Consider the following 18,654-nt stretch of genomic DNA (forward strand, 5'->3'; position numbering starts at 1 on the left):
GCCCCTCCCAAAGATTTAGAACAAAGTTAAATAATTTTCTTTCATGGAATATTAAAAATACAAGTTTGACCACATTTGCTGGAAAAAAAAAATGCTACTCATTCATTCATATATATATATATATATATATATATATATATATATATATATATATATATATATATATAAGAATGAATGAGTAGCCATTTTTTTATATATTTATATATATATATTTTATATAAGACGGCCTGAATGACTTATTGAACTATTGACTATTATTCTTCTAAATTCACTTTTACTGCGTTTAACCCGGTCTTAGGTTTCTTTTTTATGCACCAGCGCCCCCGGGGCTCACGTCTCTATGTTGACAGTGTAAACAAAAAGGAGTCATAATAACCTCAAAGGTGACTGGCGTGAGTCTGTCTCCATCTAGCGATTACTTGGTGAACTGAAAAAATGAAATAACTTCTAGCCTAATTCTAGACCTAACCCTAAAGCAAAGCTCATAGAAAGAAAAACACAAAAAGTCATTTTAACTAAAAACATTTTATTTTTGTTCACAGTGCTCAGAGGTTGGTTGTCATAACACACAGGTACCGTCAAGATTTCAATTTCAGTACCCCTTATTTATAAACAAACATTAAATTATTAGAATAGAGTTAATACTGCAGACATCAATCCACATCAGATAGTGTTAGCTACATATAAAAATGTTATTGAATTATATTATTACTAAGCCAATTGTTTTCTTTTGTTTTCACAGTATTCAAGTATCCTGAAACAAACTTTATAATCTCACACTGATTTTGTATTACTTCATTTGTAGAGTTAACCCAAGACAAGTGACTACGAATATCCAGTGTCAGCACCTCTGGCAATCAGGATAACAAGCAATGCAACTTCTGTTATATAATTTATGTACTATAGATTAGATAATAAACATTAGGTCAACTGCAGACCAACCCCTGCCATTCTTTGGGTCAAATCCTGCCCATGTTTAAAGTAATCTCATCAGTGACAATCACAGTATAAATGTACATGTTGTATTTTAGGGCATTATTTAACATATGTAACATAGAAAAAGTAGTATTTAAAGACATGTATTTGTAGAAGCAGTAGTAGTAGTAGTTGTGAAACCAGGTTATGGCTCAATGACCCTGTATCGGGAATCTCAGAGGTATAAGATTACAAGGCAGCCTGCTGTCTGGACTTGGTCTGTACAAAGAGTCAAATACATTTAGGTAGCATAGACAAACAAGGTTACAGTTCAAAAGACGCTGGTTTGACAAAAGATTGACATCATAACAAAAGTCATCTTCAAATGAATGAAATGAGATTAGATGTTGCGGCAGCAGTATCAAAAACCATGAACAAGACTTGAGCAAAGCTAATATCAACTTACAGAGTACATACATTACATAGAAAATATGGCCACTTTATTTAATGTCAACAGTGGTCTCATCTTATTGCACTGCAGTTCAGTGATAAAAATGCAAAATTTCACAATACTTACAAGACATAATCCCATTATTAAACAAGTGATCTATTTTTACATTTATTATAAGTTGTTATATTATAAATCTTGGTCTAGTTCTGTGGATTGGAAGACGTGGTAAATTGGTCTCTAGTGAAAACCGTGTCTACAGTTAAAAACAAGCTAACTCTGCTTTTAAAGGACACATCGGACAAACATGGAAAGGTATTATTCAATAGTTAAATAGATGAATCAACACTCATTTTAATATACTGGAGTTGGATTATACAGTAATAACCAAACACAATGTGCCTTTAAAATAGTTTATATTAAATATATTAGTAATTGGTGACATTTTGAGATATAAATTGGCCCTTGTCTGTCCAATATACAGTGCAAATGTCAAAATGAAACTTAGTTGCGTAAATTGGCATGTTAATTCAAACTCTCAATCAGTACAGTGTTTGTGAAGGCTGTGTGTGCTTGTCCAGTGTACAAAATGTCCCATGGTTTGACCCAAGTGCTGTTAAGGCTTTTGCTTGACATTGTTTTGTATTGTGAGGTTGTCAGAGAAATAGACACACCCAAAATGTGTACTCATCTATAATTTCTTTTAAAAGTTACATTGCTAAGAGTTTGGCATGTGAATTGCTGAGGTTGTATGTACATGTAATAATACAGTATATCACATAAACACTTAATGGCTCTTGTTTGCATTGGTGACTTAGTTTGCATCCCACTTCATTTTAAATATTAAACCATCGAGACAAATTTACAGTACGAGGTAAAAACGCACTTGAGTGAGAAAAGACAACACGTATGAAATAGCATCCAATATAAGTGCAGGCTGTACAAAGTAAGAAAAAAGTGGTAATAGCTTAATATGTGTTGAAAAAAGCATAGTAGATAAGAGAGATACGGGGCATATCTCTTTAACTCTCTCTTCATGTTAACATCATTTCCAACATAGTCCAGCTGATTATTTTGGCTTCTTTATTGTAATAGCAGCATTGTCCCATATATATTTATCTTCAGTGATCCCTCTATTCATTATGACGTCACAAGTTCAAACGTCAATTTGGCATTTATTTACTAAGATTTCCCACAATCATCTTTTGGTTCATTAATGTTATTCCGCAGTGCTATGCAGCTCCTCTCCAGCAGGGGGAGACATTCATTGCAGATTTGGGGTTGAACTCCCACTCAAGGTCCAAGAAGGGACCTGTGACAAGCCACCCATGGGAGACACCATTCTGGAGAAAATTCAAGGAGGTCAACAGATCTCCTCTCCTCCATTTGGAACGGGATAAAATCAACCATTGACGCCAAAAAGCATGGTTAGGGTATGTCGCCGTCCCTTCTGCCCTCTAGCTCCGTCTCTTCATCTTGTGTGTCTGATTGGCCCTGTGCGTATCGAAGGCGGGTCCAACGAGCTTTGTTCTTGTGCAGGTGACCCATCATAGTTTGGCTCAGTGGACTGGCCTCTGTGAAGCGGTGCCACTCCTCAAACAGAGGCTCCACAATGTATGAAATAAAGCCTGTGGGAAACATAAGGAAAAAGTATTAGACCCAAGATAGAAAAGGTTTTCAGGTCAACATTTTTGGGTGAATTTGTTCACTTGAGTTTAGTTTATTGGTTTATTTTAACAGGAACCATGTGCAAACATGTTAATTTCATAAAAGAAGAGATGTTTTACACCACATTTAGCTAAAGCTAGTTTCCATCTACAAAGTAACAAATTTAGCTGTAGCTCAGGAGATGTGTCTAACTTGTTAATTACCCCCCTGGTCCACAGTTTATAATGATTGGGCTAATATTAATGTTACCTAGAAAAGTAATATCTCACAAAAATATGTATTTAACAATTTTTAAGTAGCCCTTTGAGATGATCCATCTCTTTTTAAATGTTTTTTTGCATATCATGATGAAACCCACTAATAAATTACTTCCACAATATTTATACTCCATTGTGGCCGTTGTTACATGCAAAATATACTAGCTCAAACCTTAACCAAATAATATTTTTTTATATGCCTGGAGGAGGCCCCAGGGAAGACCCAGGACACACTGGTGGGACTGTGTCTCGGCTGGCCTGGGGATGCCTTGGGATCCCCCCGGAAGAGTTGGAAGTGTGCATGAAGAAGGAAGTCTGGGCATCCCTGCTTAGACTGCTGTTTCCATGACCCAGCCCCAGATAAAGAGGAAGACAGTGGATGGATGGATTCTGAGACCAAGTTTTACCAGTACCTACCTAGTACTTACCTATTTGAATGGCTGGGACCGAGTCCGTCTGTTGATCACACAGGGGACTAATTTCCAACTCAAACTTCCTCTCCAGATCACCTGTCAATTTACAAATTCATTTATTCACAAATCAAAAATAGATTATTACAGTAATATCCCAAACTCAAAACATGCATCTCAGAATAAACCAGAATATTTAAAGAAAATACAATGAAATAATAAAAAATTGCTAAATTAAAAATAAACTACATAATGACTTTTAATCATTATATGTGCTCATATTTATTTTAAAACGATGACCTCAGTGAAGGCTTGTTTAGAGGAATGTGAATAACATCACACTAGGGACAGTTCATATCAATAATTCATAACCGTACTGCATTTCTCTCTTGCAAGCACTTTTCACAAGACACAAGGACACACAAAGTCATGGCCATTTGTTTCTGTTATGGTGATGACATGTATTTTCTCCAACGTAAAAGGAACTCACCCTGCCTGTAAAACTCCTCACAGACCCTCTCACTCCACTGATGGCTCAGCTCCCAAACACGGCATGGGTTACACACGTCTGCGCATTTCAGAGCGATCTAAAAACAGGAGGAAAAGCTGTGTATATCCTAATAAAAGAAAAGCACAATTCTATATGTACAGCACATTTACAACAGCCAGCATTAGAACTAGTAATTGAATTTTGGAAAAAAAAAAAGTTCATCTCAGCTCCATAGTTATGAAAGGCCAGTGCAAAAAATAGGTCATTAATAACAATTTACAACTGTCAAAAGACTGCAGTTCTAATGTTTAGTGGCAATTGGTTTTATAACTTAGAAGCCACAGAAAATGCTAGGTAATTTAGTTCTTGGGATAGAGATGACCAATGTAAAGTCTAAACACAAATGCTGTAGTCTTTCTGTACCTGCAGTATGAAGTGCCTGTGTGAGGCCAGCTGCAGGTCTAGGTCCTGCAGGTCCAGGTGCTCTCTGAAGCTCAGGAGGAACTCATTCTGTCGGCTGATGTCTGTGGCGAGGATCAGAGAGCCTAACTGCTGCTCTATGTCCTGCCTGTCACATACATAACACCAGAGCCAGAGTTTAAAACTGCACTATGTAACTTTTCTGGTGTAGTGGAATGTTCTACAGTATGGCATATATTTACTTTGCATTTAATCAATTTTATTGCTACAAAATATCTTGAAAATTCTACATTCTTATTGCGAGTGGTCACCTCTCCACAGATTTTACTTGGCCTAGTGGCATCACCTGCTTGTGTCTACAAAAATATACCTCACATTTAATGCCATACTTTGGAACATTCCAGACTGGTCATTGTCCAAAGGAGTGCATCTGAGACCAAGTAAATTGTGAAAAATTTCCACATGAAGGTTAATCAGTTAGATTTGAGTTAGATACTACTAAAACAACTACATTAACACATAGTATAACTGTGAAACTTGATGGAGAAAATAAAGAGTATGGCCTTACGACATGTCTGGAGGCAAGTGAGACAGCAGGCCGGACTCTCGCAACATGCCCACAGTGGACCTCCAGTGGTGACTCTCCAGCACAGATGTGTTCTGCAGCACAGGGACAACATTTAGTTGAATTTACTACTGTGGTAGTGTGTTTGTATATGTCACACAGCTCCACTCCTCCCTCTAGTACCTGGTAGAGTGAGGCCAGGTGGTGGCGCGTCTTGATGAGAAAAGGTTGGTTGACCCCGGGGTGGTCCACATCGTGGGCAGCTGCGGCCATTAGCCCCAGGAATATGTCTAGAGGGCTCAGCTGCTCTGCTAGCTACAAGATACACAAGAGACCCTCACTGTAATCTAAATACACCTCTGGGATCAAAATAAAGGTTTTACATACAGACATTCAGTGACACATCAATTTACTTGAACTAGGTGGCAGCAGCAATTAAAGTCTTATACATTAATCTACACATCAAGCTTTGCACAAGACAAAAGTAAACAGCAATAGCAAGGGAATGCCTATTAAATTGTTTTCTTTTTTTAATTCAACTCAACAATAATGAAAAGTCAAGTCGCAATAATTTAAATTGTAATTAAATTTAATAGTATAACCTTGATGATAAAATGGTTAGCATAGCATTTATTTGAGTGCTTTTAAGAGAATAGCTGCATCAGAAAGCCAATTACAGAAGAGTATGAGAGGCAGAGCCACTTAATCTGGTCAGAGGAGATTGTGCAGCAGTGGATGGATGTGTTGTCAATCTTAAATGAGGAGCAACAATCCCGGGGGGGGTCCAGGTCTGGGAAAGTGTATGCATGTGTGTGTGTATGCGTGTGTGTGCGTTGTGTATCACCTTGGTCTCCTTCAGGTAACAGTACATGGCTTGTGTGACATCAGCAGCATGGACAGCATTGTGGTAAGGATTCTGGGAGTGGTAGTCCTCCTGCACCATACCTGGAAAAATAAAATGATAATTTAAGTACACGACCGGGACAGGTTTCTGGGAGATTAAAGACAAGCCACATGTTGTTTCTATGACAACACTCTCCAATGTATGTGTGAAAATATGTGATCTGAATTGAAATTAAATGTAAGTACTGCTATATTATCAACTACATCACTATCTAAAGACACAACTTAAAGTTTAAACACAGTAATTGACACACTCTATTGAAACTTCAGTACTGTCTACTCAAGTATGCAAGGATATCTTTTTAAAAAAAATCTACAAAACTACAAAAATAACAAATGTGTTCCAGTTGTTAATTTTGACCCTTATTTGCAACATGCTTAGGGATGTCCTGAATTCACATTACTTTATTGATAATAATAGTAATCATCACTGGAAACAGAATAAATTGCCCTTAACAAAGCGTATGTATATCAGACGAATGATGTGTGTATGTACATGATCAGACATACCTAAAAACCTGTGTAGTTTGACCATATCCAACTGAAAGTGGTGAACAAGGTCGTAAACATTAAATAGATGGCACATAAGGGTCACCAGGCTGTTTCCTGTCAAAGAAAATATGAATTAAACCCAATAAAAGGCTTATTTTGTATAAATATATGTTAGGAATATTACCATTAGTGAGGCGATCAAAGAGGAAAATATCAAAGTTCCATGTGCTGACTTTAGAGAGCATGTGCTGTAACACAACAGATGTAGCTGTTGATGTATACATCAGACAACAGTGTTGTAGTGTGTGGTAATGAGTTTGTATATGTCCTCCTCACCCCAGCTTGTCCTAGATAGTCGTCATCCAGCAGGTGCATGGAGCCGGGGCTGTGAGGCACCAGGCCCCGGAGCAGGCGGGATGCGTGGCAGTACCTCTGGAAACTCAGCAGGCGCTTCACCTTTCTCCTGTTACACAGCTCTACTTCCCCCTGCTGGGCGCTGGCTGAAAAACAGTTGACACGCAGATGAAAAACATGGGTACAGCAACATTGTTTATTACTAGTAAGACTTATGTCTATAAGATATAGGTTAATGTATCTAGATTTAAGGAACTACGTAAACATTAATAATCAACAATGAAATGACCAAATGGATAAGTAAGTCAGAATCTTGGAGGCTTTGAACAATTTATGTTTCAAAATGGTCTTTCTAATCTGTAGTGCGACTGAGTAATGTCAAAATGCTGTAGACTGGAACATGTATGGATGTGTTGTTTGCCCTGGTGCTTAAGTGGGCTCTTACTGTTGATACGCAGGTCGATCAAAGGATAGGAGCCTCTTCTCTCCAGCAGCACACCCGCGTGTCTCGTGCGCACTCTGCCATCAGCTGCACACACACATACACACACATAGAAAATAGAATGAGGACAGGCCTGTTTCAGAATAGAAAACATTTGGGTTCTTATTAGTCACATTCTGCCCTAGCCACGCTTGTCAAGCGTGACAATCTGTCATCTTGTGTGACATTTTCCAGAATATAGAGGAAAATGGTTTGGACAAAAGGATGACACAATGACAGGGCAGAGCTACTGTTCCCCCTGTAGCTCTAATTATAATCAGAATAATAAAAGTGAATTTGGTATGTAAGTGAAGAGTACAAGTGAATCTCTGATGTAGTTGGATCACCCACGCTGTAAGCATCTGTTGTGTATTTGTCTGATCTGAGCAGAATAGATTTCATGGCACACTGCAGCTGGAACAGAGAGTCTCAACACTCATTAGATATAGATCCAAAAGTACACATTATGTTCTAATTAACAATGATGCCATACTCTTTACTGGGGGATGTCCCTACAAGTTTATTTAAATGTTTGACTTTCCCCTTCTGTTGTTGCCATAGCATACGCTTTGCATAATCTCGCATTGTATAGATTTTACGTAAACTGCCCACACATCTAGGCTCAGGAAAGGTTCAATGAGAACATTCACTGGTGATATATAGGTCAACATATTATAGGAGTGATTTGTATTTCTAACTAATGTGTTCTGACAGAATATGAGACATGGAAGATATGTTTGGAGAAGTCTTGGTGTTATATTATATTCAGCACTTAGCCTAGGATCCTGGTTTAAAATTGTAGATGAAAAACTTATTTTTTTGTTAAGACTGACCAATTTGCTGAAGTGGTACAATAGTCAATTTTACAGTATAGGCCAATTTTCTGCTTAAATTGCACCTGGGCATCACTGAACTTCAGGACACTAAAATGGACACTAAGCTAGACAATGTATTACTGGTACAACAGATCATGATAGCTGTTTTCGTTTAACTGGTAGATACTGAAGACAAGATATTTTTATACAGAACAAAATAATGTTTAAAAATGCTCAAATCGGTGGCACAGTGCACAGGGGAAAATGACTCTCGAACTACCAAACCCTGAAAACTGAATAATTTACAGATATGATGAGAGTAACTGGGGCGTATATCATCTGGTTAATCTTGCTGATTCTCCTCACCTCTACGGACCCTGATGAAGATTTGCTAAAAGCAGATAAACTTCCTGCTAATGGCCCTGTTAGGCACTGCGCTGTCTCAGTTGGCTGTCACATCTACTCTACCACACACACACAGAATGCAAAATATAGGTTACCCGACTGCAGAGAGCTTTAGTGTCTGTATGCTGTCGCGCGAGAGAATCTATACATAAAACATGTTGGCCATACGCAAAGCCAGTCCCTTAATCCAACCTACAAATATCAATAAAAACCCTTCGGGGACAGCAGAGAACCAGAGCAGTCCTGTGGTGGCCTAATTTAAACAAGAAAAGTGCAGGGAAAGCCTTTTGGCATGTTCATCCCGTGAGATGGCACACATTACCTGGAAAAGAACACCTCCATGTTACGCTAGAGCATAAGAATGGCTTATTTCTTATCAATTCACCCACATATGCTTAAAGTGCTAGCCTATCCGTCATTCCTCACCTCACTCGCTTGTTTACCTCTCCATCGCCTCAGACACTCTCAATGTGGTAAATAGGTCATTGTATCCTTGCAGCTGATAATAACTGGGTCATTTAGGATAACAACATGAATCAGATGGAACTGGGGGGCGTTAAAGCCTTGTCATACGGCTCTGTATCAAAGAGCGTCACTCGTGCTGCCATTATAGTGAATGAGGTTAATTCTTTATGGATTCAAAACAGGATCTGCAGAAGAATCAACAAAACACGTAGCATCACCATTCCTCCCCTCACAAGGCACTGCATCTGGGGGACTCTGTGGCACACACTGTACAGACACAGTTTGAAAGGGAGATGTGATTGCCTTATCTAAAGTACTTTACACTACCATTAGTTTTCTTTGCAGATTCATAATAAATAGGAAATCACAGAATTTTTTCAATGATAGTATTGTCCCTGGTAGTTGATGATGATGATGATGGCTGAATAATTACTGTCTTTCAAATGACCTCAAATTTATAGAACTGTTGTGTGTAATGAGGTAGATGAGGAGAGGCAAATGTCTACCGTTGTTATGCTCTGAATGAGTATAAGGGACATGGTGAATATACATGCTTATGTTCCAGAAAACAATATACAAAGGGCAGATTAGATTTCTATGGTAGAATTTGCAGTTTGTGCCTATTCACTTGAAAAAAAGACCTCCACACAGTATTCAACATCTTGATGAGTGGTTGCCTTTACTGATGTCACAATATTGGGGCTAGCTCAATATTGATCACAATGATAATAAAAAACACATTTTTTAGACTACAGAATATCATTTTCCACACACATTTTAGTAAAGTTTAGTATCTGGTTTTCAAGGCCTTGTTCATTTGCACAGCTGTGACTGTACTTTAAGATGAGTATAACATGTTTGAGAACCCACATGAAAAACAATATTAAGGTTCAACATTTGTAGGTTTTGTAATTTGGACATTTCTTTCAAAAATAGTGAGTCATCCATCATGAAATATCAACACCTAATCAGATTCTAGAGACAGATTGCTCTTTCAATCTTTAAAACACTTGGCTGGCCCTCACCAAGCCCAGGCAGTGTCAAAATGACTCATTATCTCCGTGACAATAATCTGTGTCTCTGTGCATCTTGTGGCAGTCATATCAAACACTGATGCACTTTAACTCAGGCTGGTCTATCGAATGAGGTCATCACTAAGTGCCAAGGGAAAGTCAAAGGTGCTGTAGCATTTTATGAGTCAGAGCGCACAGGTGAATCCCCTCAGCATGAGTCATTACATGTTCAATAAAAGATTCAGGCTTGATATTCACTGCACAAACCTGAAACATCACAGTCGAGCACTACTTGGACATTGAGTTCGTATTTAGAGTGGTTCTACATACAAACTTAGTATTCATGTTAGGCCCTTTGTTCATGTGGGAGAGGGTCTATGAAGCAATGTAACGTCATAAAATATTATACAGTGATCAAAAAACAATATCCAGATATAAATTGATAGCTAAACAAGATATTCATTTGAGCAGGTATTGATACTGAAAAAAAATGATAAAACTGGATGTTTCCTGGATAATTTAATAATGTTCTTCATTAGAACTACAAGACCAAACTGTAATAATAAAGTAACCATTATTATTTTGTGCCTTTACCTTAGTATTGAAATTTTAGCATTCACATTAATAGCAACATTAAATAATTAAATTAAATATATTTGAACAATGGAATGTGTTAACTAAATTCAGCTAACATCTCCCCAACTAAAATTTGAGAAAAATGAAAAAAGAATTGTTGTGACTAATTTAGGAAAATATTCAGGAAAAAAAAAACAAAAAAAACCCAAGTCATTAAAACTGTATCAAACTTCCCTTTCTTGCGTCAGTGGATGTCCATTGGCCCAGATAGACGTGGGGTCAGAGGATGGCGTCACACTGGTGTCACCACTGCAGCTGCGCCTCACCAGATGGTTACACAGCTTTATTTAATGAAAACTGACTTTGGACACATCCTTTATTTTGTCTGCTCCTTACAGCTCTGTCTCTTATCGCCCCACTGAGACAACTTCAATATAAACAAACTACCACATACTACATAGCTACTGGCAAAGTCAACACTAAAATAATGACAGTGTTTCATTTCTTAACATGTTTAATTCATAATTTTAAAAAAGATATGTGGGCAGTCGCTAGATTATTTTTCATTCACCTTGTATGCCCTCTTACTGTAACAAAGAAGCAAACAACATTTGCTGCATAGAGAGAGACTCCAGCCACCTCTGATTGGAATCCGCTCAAAAATAGGGATGTCAAAAGTATCAATAATTACATACTAACCAATACTAAAACTACTATCAAAACGAGATACTTATTTGAACAAGTATTGATACTAAAAAATCATAATAACAGAACAAAATCTGACCATTCCTTAATAGTTTTATTTGATCTTTAGCTTACCACATGGGCAGCATTTTAACATAAAGAAAGTACTATTATTTTGTGTAGAAAATGAGTCTATTGTCTAAATTAAGAGCTTTAAGAAAAAAATGATCACTGTGGTATCGAAATGTTTATCGAATATCAAACCTGTTCCTTAATGACAAAATATCAAGTCATTGTACTGTTGATGTATTTTTTTTTCCCATGAATTTTTGTATCATAGTAATACTACTCCAAAAATATATGAACAAATACTGATATTAGTTAGAGAGAACTTGCAAACAGTATCAATTAAACCAAAGTGGTCGACAGGTAAAACTGATAGTAAGGTTATAAACAGACAACATAAGACAATATATACATCAAATAATCACTAAAACAACAAAAAACAATTTCTGGCTTACATTGTGTATGGTCCTTTGACAAATCAGCTACAACTAAGCCAACCTCCTTGCATAAAACATGTACCAAGAAGACAAATTAATAAAATATAAACAGCACTGGTAAGCATTATGAGGCACCGACCACACGAGTCCCAGTCTACGCTGTACTGCAAACAAACATAAATCTTCCATAACATAACTTATCAAATATTTATGTAAACTTACAGTACTTTCTGCTTCCTACAATGATACGATAGATTGTGTTACCTTGTTGTTTTTGCTTGCTCTTCTCTGGTACCTGATCCACCTCCTTTCCGTCTTCTTCCTCTGGTTCTACCCAGTCCTCACTTCTGCTTTTCAGGGGGCTCTGTGTACCCCCTCTCCTGGCCCTCCACACAGCCCTGAGTTGCCGAATAAGGGCTGGCAGCTCTAAAGCCAAAGACAGCCCACCACCACAAGTGACCGGGGGTGTCCTGAGAGTATCCCACATTGGGGAGCCGGGGGCATCTTCAGGACAGACATCAACAACACTTCCGAGTCCAGAATCTTGCAGTCGAAGGTCCGCACTCCATAGACCCTCCAGGACCGGCATGGCGTTGGGCAGTGGGGTGACAGCAACAAAACAAAAAAATTTAAAACATGGAGGGATGCGGGATGAGCTGTCACGTTGTCATAAGTAACAAATGAAAAAAGGTTTGAGAAAGAAAACTACAAAAACTGGAGAAGTGGAAAGCAAATGATCAGTTGTACAAGAAATACATAAGAAGTCAACAAAGTATTTGTCCCATACAGAGGATCCCGAAGTGATCTGTGCCAGTGTTCTTGAGGCTTCTGCCGCATTCTCCCTCTCCTCATCTTCTGGCTCTCACTCACAGCGTGTTGTTATGGAGCCCAGAGCCCCTCCTCTCCGTTCACTCGCCCGCTCACTCGCCCTCTCTCTCTTCTAGACCGCACTCTCTCTGCGGTGATGGGCCAATGGGATTTATGAGAAAAAACAGCTTAAGACTTCACATATGTATCCACCATGGACTAACCTCAGAAAAATAGAAGCACCTTACACAAAGCCATCAATACACTTACATTACTTCTTTAAATTAGTGTTATCTAACACCTATACAGACCACTGCAGAGTTATGAAATACAGCCCGTTTGTTCCAGTCTGATTTAAAATGAATATGATACTGGGGTTGTCAAAAATGGAGACCAAAATGCTAATTGATACTAAAACTAGCATCAAAACGAGATTATAGACTAGTATCACTATTTTAGAGAAAAATAAATAAATAAAAAATACACACAACATATATACTATACTAGTTTTAAACCAAAATATTATATTATATTATATTATATTATATTATTGTTATGTATCTTTCTTGATTTATTTCTCTTCTTATTTAAAATATCAAAAAAGTGTGATGAATTATTATTGCTATTTTGATTTGGAGAATTGACCAGACAATGCTAAGAATATGAATGATGTATCTGCCATAATTGTGATAATAATATCACTATTTTAAAGTAGTGATTTATTAAACACTACATTTTGCCTATATCTTTGTCTTATGTTACTGTTAGACGTATAATGCTACAGGTTCAGCAGTATTGGTAGTGTTTCAAAGAAGCCGGGAAGCAAAGTTAAAAACCATCAAATGATGAGTCTATATGGCTATTTTACTAGAATGTGGTGCATAATGAGGATATGACTAGAAAGCTGCGTGAATCACTCTGCTTTAAGAATAAAAGACCACTAGTAAAAAAAGATGAAGTGAAGGATTCGTTTGGGAGGCTTCTAAGTGTCCTTAAAAGTCACAAGCGCCAGAGGCTCACAACCAGGAGACTAATTAACTCTACACAAATGCATTTCTTAAACGTGGAATACAAAAAAGAGGAATGTTGTTTAGGAACTGCTCCTCACTCCCGACTAAAATGTTCCCTTGAGAATAGTCACATGGTGACAAAAGTACAGACACACGCATTTAGCCTTGAACGTCACGTATCGTACACACAAGGCTGTGGCAAGGAATCATGAGACAAAGAGTGTGAGATAAAGGATAGTTTATGTGTGAGAAAGCGTGGTGGCGCCAGCAAGAGGGCCATTCACAAAAAGGCTACATGTCACAGTGTACCTGCTAACTGACAGGCCTACTGATACTTAGATACTTAGTGATGCCATAGAATAAGATATTAGAAAAAGGATAGATTACCAGATATTGATGACTGTAACGTATAGGCATGTGTAAACAATGTAATACCAGCTGTACTGATTGTAAAAGTGATCATATTGGTTATTATTAACAATAAACTGTAACATACAAATGACCTGGCTTAGTTGGAAAAGCGTTCGCCAAATGGTATCACTGGTATCCTACGATGCATACTTATGTTGTGTTCAGTGCAGTGAAGAGTGCAGTGACCGTTACATTGGAGAAACTAAACAGACACTCTATAAGAGAATGTACCAACACCATCGCGAAAGCTCCTCTGGACCCCAGCCGACCGTACATTTCCATCTCAAAGCCACTAACCACTCCTTTGAAGAAAGTGAGGTATAGATGAATGTAGGCTCATTTAGGCTGAAATGAACAATAGCTGTCTATACAGTTTCAGTGTAGTTAGCTAATCCATTCAGATATATGTAAGGCAGTGTCCACCAGCAATCTGACCAGAACTGAAGAAGTGACTTGGATGAGCTTCTTCACCCCTACAACTTTTTGTCTAGTTGACAGATTTAACTTTGGTTTTTACTACTACTACTACTACTATTACTACTATTACCAGTACTCCTACTGCTAATAATAATAATAATAACTTATAATACTATTATCATTTATCTGATTTGTATTACTAACACTAGTTGTTGCAGTAAGTAGTTTGTTTTCCATTCAAATTGTAAACAACATAGACTATTGCAGAATTACATTAAGGCTTCCATGTTCATAAATGGAACACAAAATGATGGCAGATAAATGACAAGGCCAGTGAGAGCGTGGATACAGGGACTTGGACGTGAGCCAAAAGCCAAATGAAAGCACCGTCCTCTAACAGTATGTAAGAACATATGCACAAGGACTGCACTGGTCATGTTTGGCACTGGAAATATAGGTCACCCAGGCAATTTTATGCCTAGATCCAGCCTAACTGAGTTTATAGTATAAGTGATACAGTGTGCAGGATTTTATTCACACTTCGAGGAACTTACCACACTTTATCTTTTAGTGTGTGAGTTCTGCCTTGTCTTGAAGGTCATTGAATGAAGCTATTTGAAACTGCATACCACATTCACAAAAGATACAACGGGGAAGGGCTGCCAAACTCCATAAAACAACAAATTCTTTAAAGCTACAAAGAAACAAATGTGTGTGAACCCAGAACACTTCACAAACTCTAGAGGTTTTTCACATTGAACTATTAGGGCCAGAAGGCATTCTTACCCAGCATGCGAACTTGTATGGCATTCTGCTCCGTCCGTTTCAGCGTGACTGCTCCACAACCCTGTGACAAAACCAGAAGCTCAGATGAATATAACCACCTCCAAAAATACGCGACTGTATCAAAAGAGCATCAGTGGTGTGCGCAGGGAAAAAGACACCGCGCTAAAAGTCACAGTGACCCTGTGGACAGCTTCACATGCACTCATCCTTTTGACAATGAAGTGATATCGCACTGCTTTTTATAGATTTTTATAACGCACACTCAAAAATGAGTAATATGTGCAAAAAATAGAAGTATAGTACAATGTTTTCTTCTTATCGGCTCTGTTTTGTATATAAAAGACCAGCCAGGTTTAATCTATTGAGAAACTAGGTTATGATCAAAAAGTGCTGTACCGAGAAGTCTGGTAGAACAACATATGGCTGCATTATCCAAATGACATGCATGGTCAGTATGATATCTGAGAATCATTCTTATCAAATGTTAAACTAATAGTTTTGTCATAGTTCTACCTGTTTGCATGGTTTTTTTCCTCAGTTCAACTTCGTTTTTCAGCCTGTTCCGGCCCTTCTTTTGTTACCTCCCTGGTTTCCCAGTAGCTGCCTCTCGTTTTGTTAATCAGCCCAGAGTAGCCTATATATACTGCTTTTGTTCAGTCAGTTCTTGCTAGGTTGTTGACTAGTCAAGAGCAACATTCAAGCTCCTCTGAAATACTCTGTTGTTTGCATTTCTGCAATTCTGTACCTGCATTTATATCTATTTGAGTTGCCTGTTCCTGAGTTTATTTGCCCAGCCTGTTTCCCCATTTGAATCCCCAGTGTGGAAGAGATTTTCATTGACATTAAATAAGACTTTATTCCTCAGTTGTTTAGTCCCTGATTTACCATATTCCGTATTACCTGCTTAAAGGACACTTTCTGTTGTAGTTTGAGACATTTGACGGTTCACTTTGTGTTGCATTTGAGTCCAGTTTACCAGCATGACAAGTTTGATGCAAATCTATAATTTTATTTCAAAATATATTTAACATGTTCAACTGTGAACAACTATGTGTGACTTTTTGAATTTTGACTTTTAGAATTAACATTATCTGCTGATCGGCAAGTGGTAGGTCTCCTCAGTAGATTTGAAAAGTGGGTCACTGGCAGTGCATTGGCCTAAAGTAGCTAAGATTTGCATATTAATCACAGAGACCCACATGGCTTGTCCTTATGCCCCTTTAGAGGTTTGCCCTCTCAAGGGTGATCTTGTTTCAACGTTACCCACTATCTGCATTAATATGGCAACACAAACTTAAAGTGGCCTTTGTATTACTCATCAGCAGTGCACTGGTATAGCTGAATCTTTTATATTATAATATCAAGTATTTTTATTTGAGGTCAAGCCAGTCACTTTGGTGTTACTTAAGATTTAAATTCTACTCTAGACAGTGCAGTGTAACAAAGTAGTCCACAAAATACAGAGTCTTGTTTTGCCTTTTAAAATACCAGTTAATCAACTTTTACTATTTGTGCTTTTCATACATTTACCTACAAATAACCACATGGGAGATCAATTGATTCAGACTGACATATCGCTAAACAACCCCTTATTGAGGTCAAGTATTTATAATGACCTGTAATGGCTATAATGACCCCGCATCAGTGTAACAGTGAGCTATAGAGAGGGGTGAGTCGGTGCACTGTGCTGAATGAACAGAACCTCATCTTTTCTTTTATGATTAAAAAAAATAAAAAACAAACACACATAAAATTAATCTGCTGTTTTACCCTGTGAGGAAGTTAACCACAAACTTTCAAGCACTGAATGTTGTGCTTTGTTTAGAGAGGGGAAGGAAGCGGGTGGATGGAAACAAACCCAGCAGCAGCAGTGTGCCTCTGCTAGGCCTAATCTGGAGGCAGGCCACTATGTACATCAAGGCTCATTTCAATGTCATTAAAAAATATGTCAATTGTACATTTATGGTTAACTTTCATTGACACAGCAATAGTAGTCTTACTTATAATTAATGTAATAGGCCATCACGTTAGATTAATCACTGACCAATCACAAGAGACGTTTAGGAGACATGGGCCCTTTTACTATGATTATTAAGTATGCATAATCTCCTTTTGAAATTGTGGTGTAGCAAAACAAAAAAAAATTATAAAGCTAAAGCAATGTAATAGTGTTTAATGCATTAAAACATGAATTTAGCTGGCTTAATTACTTCCCTCATATCACTCATGTCCCAGCTCTCACATCACCACAAAGTGCAACCCGATGATGCAGGTCACTGCCGTAAAGCTGTCAATACACTGCAATGACAACCCCTAGCATATCACTGCAGCAATATTATGGACTAACGTGATGATATCGCCTTACAACTGATGCTTAGAACGATATGAATAACACTATGACAGCACGACTATATAACAATCCCATAGCTTACATCCATTTTACAACTATGTGAAAGTATGTTAAGGACATTAGATTAGGCATCAATTTTGTTTTTAAAGGTTAAGCCAGGCCTAACCAAAACTAGCTGGTCTGCTAAATGAGATGAGTATGTTGATTATTATGTGTACCTACCTCGACAATTAAACAGGACATTTAACCATCGCTGCTGCCCATATAAACAAATGAATATATCCAAAGGAGATTCTCACAGAGTGTCCGCTGCAGCAGGGCAAGAAGGTGAAGCTTTCATGTCGGTCTGTTTTAACCCTATTTGGTGCCCTTGGTTTTGTCAATGCGTTCGTCTTTATTGTTGTCGTTGATAGTAGCAGTGCAAAAGGCGACATGAACTTGGAGCAGGCTGTCCCCACGCACGGTTCCGTGTGTACGATGTTGTGAGCCGCAGAGTGAGGAGAGGGGAGGGGCTGGTTGTAGCACCGCTGGGGCGGGACTAGAGGAGAGTTGACCAATCACTGCCCGGAGCTTTTCAGGTCTTGACCAATCATCGTGCAGCGCTCTTAATGTTTCTTCTATCTGGTCAAAATAAGAGGACATTTGTTGTATTTTTGGGAAGATCCGTAGAGGAAATGTGCTATGGGAGAGTTGAAATCTTAAGATTCTATTTATTTGAAAATAATGCCACACGAAAAACATTTTCGGTAGCTTTAATTTGTGTTTTTGTAAATGTGGGTCAGTGTTACACACGTGTAGTCTACAAGCTACTACATACATACTATAAATGGGACATCTCCTTTACGAAGAGGGTTGAATGACGCTGTTGAAACGATATTATTACTGTATAAACCCCTGTGGTTCAAAAGACAAGCAGGGTGGTTAACAGCTTTGTCTTTTGGATGCGCCGTATGCGCTTGGTGCAGGAAAGGTATAGACATATTAAGAGTCGTACTCGAATCAGAATATG

The 18,654-nt window shown here is 38.0% G+C and overlaps 1 protein-coding gene across 2 annotated transcripts; it reads right to left on the reverse strand.

The window, feature by feature from the left end:
- Positions 1-950: 950 nt before the first annotated feature.
- Positions 951-18,122, reverse strand: LOC117393084 (cAMP-specific 3',5'-cyclic phosphodiesterase 7B-like). Of its 2 annotated transcripts, XM_033991262.2 has the most exons (13): positions 17,868-18,122; positions 15,296-15,356; positions 7,368-7,451; positions 6,905-7,068; positions 6,753-6,816; positions 6,587-6,682; positions 6,018-6,118; positions 5,357-5,488; positions 5,177-5,268; positions 4,612-4,756; positions 4,189-4,285; positions 3,717-3,797; positions 951-2,991 (listed from the first exon to the last, which is right to left on the reverse strand). In XM_033991262.2, exons 1-13 carry the CDS (start codon positions 17,886-17,888, stop codon positions 2,792-2,794), a joined length of 1,338 nt encoding a protein of 445 aa, XP_033847153.1. In that variant the 5' UTR covers positions 17,889-18,122; the 3' UTR covers positions 951-2,791. The 2 variants fall into 2 exon arrangements, with proteins under 2 accessions (XP_033847153.1, XP_055088317.1); XM_055232342.1 differs by lacking the exons at positions 15,296-15,356; positions 17,868-18,122 and adding an exon at positions 12,129-12,755.
- Positions 18,123-18,654: the final 532 nt, after the last annotated feature.

Source organism: Periophthalmus magnuspinnatus, chromosome 24 (genome assembly GCF_009829125.3).
Source record: "Periophthalmus magnuspinnatus isolate fPerMag1 chromosome 24, fPerMag1.2.pri, whole genome shotgun sequence".
Lineage (NCBI taxonomy): Eukaryota > Metazoa > Chordata > Actinopteri > Gobiiformes > Gobiidae > Periophthalmus > Periophthalmus magnuspinnatus.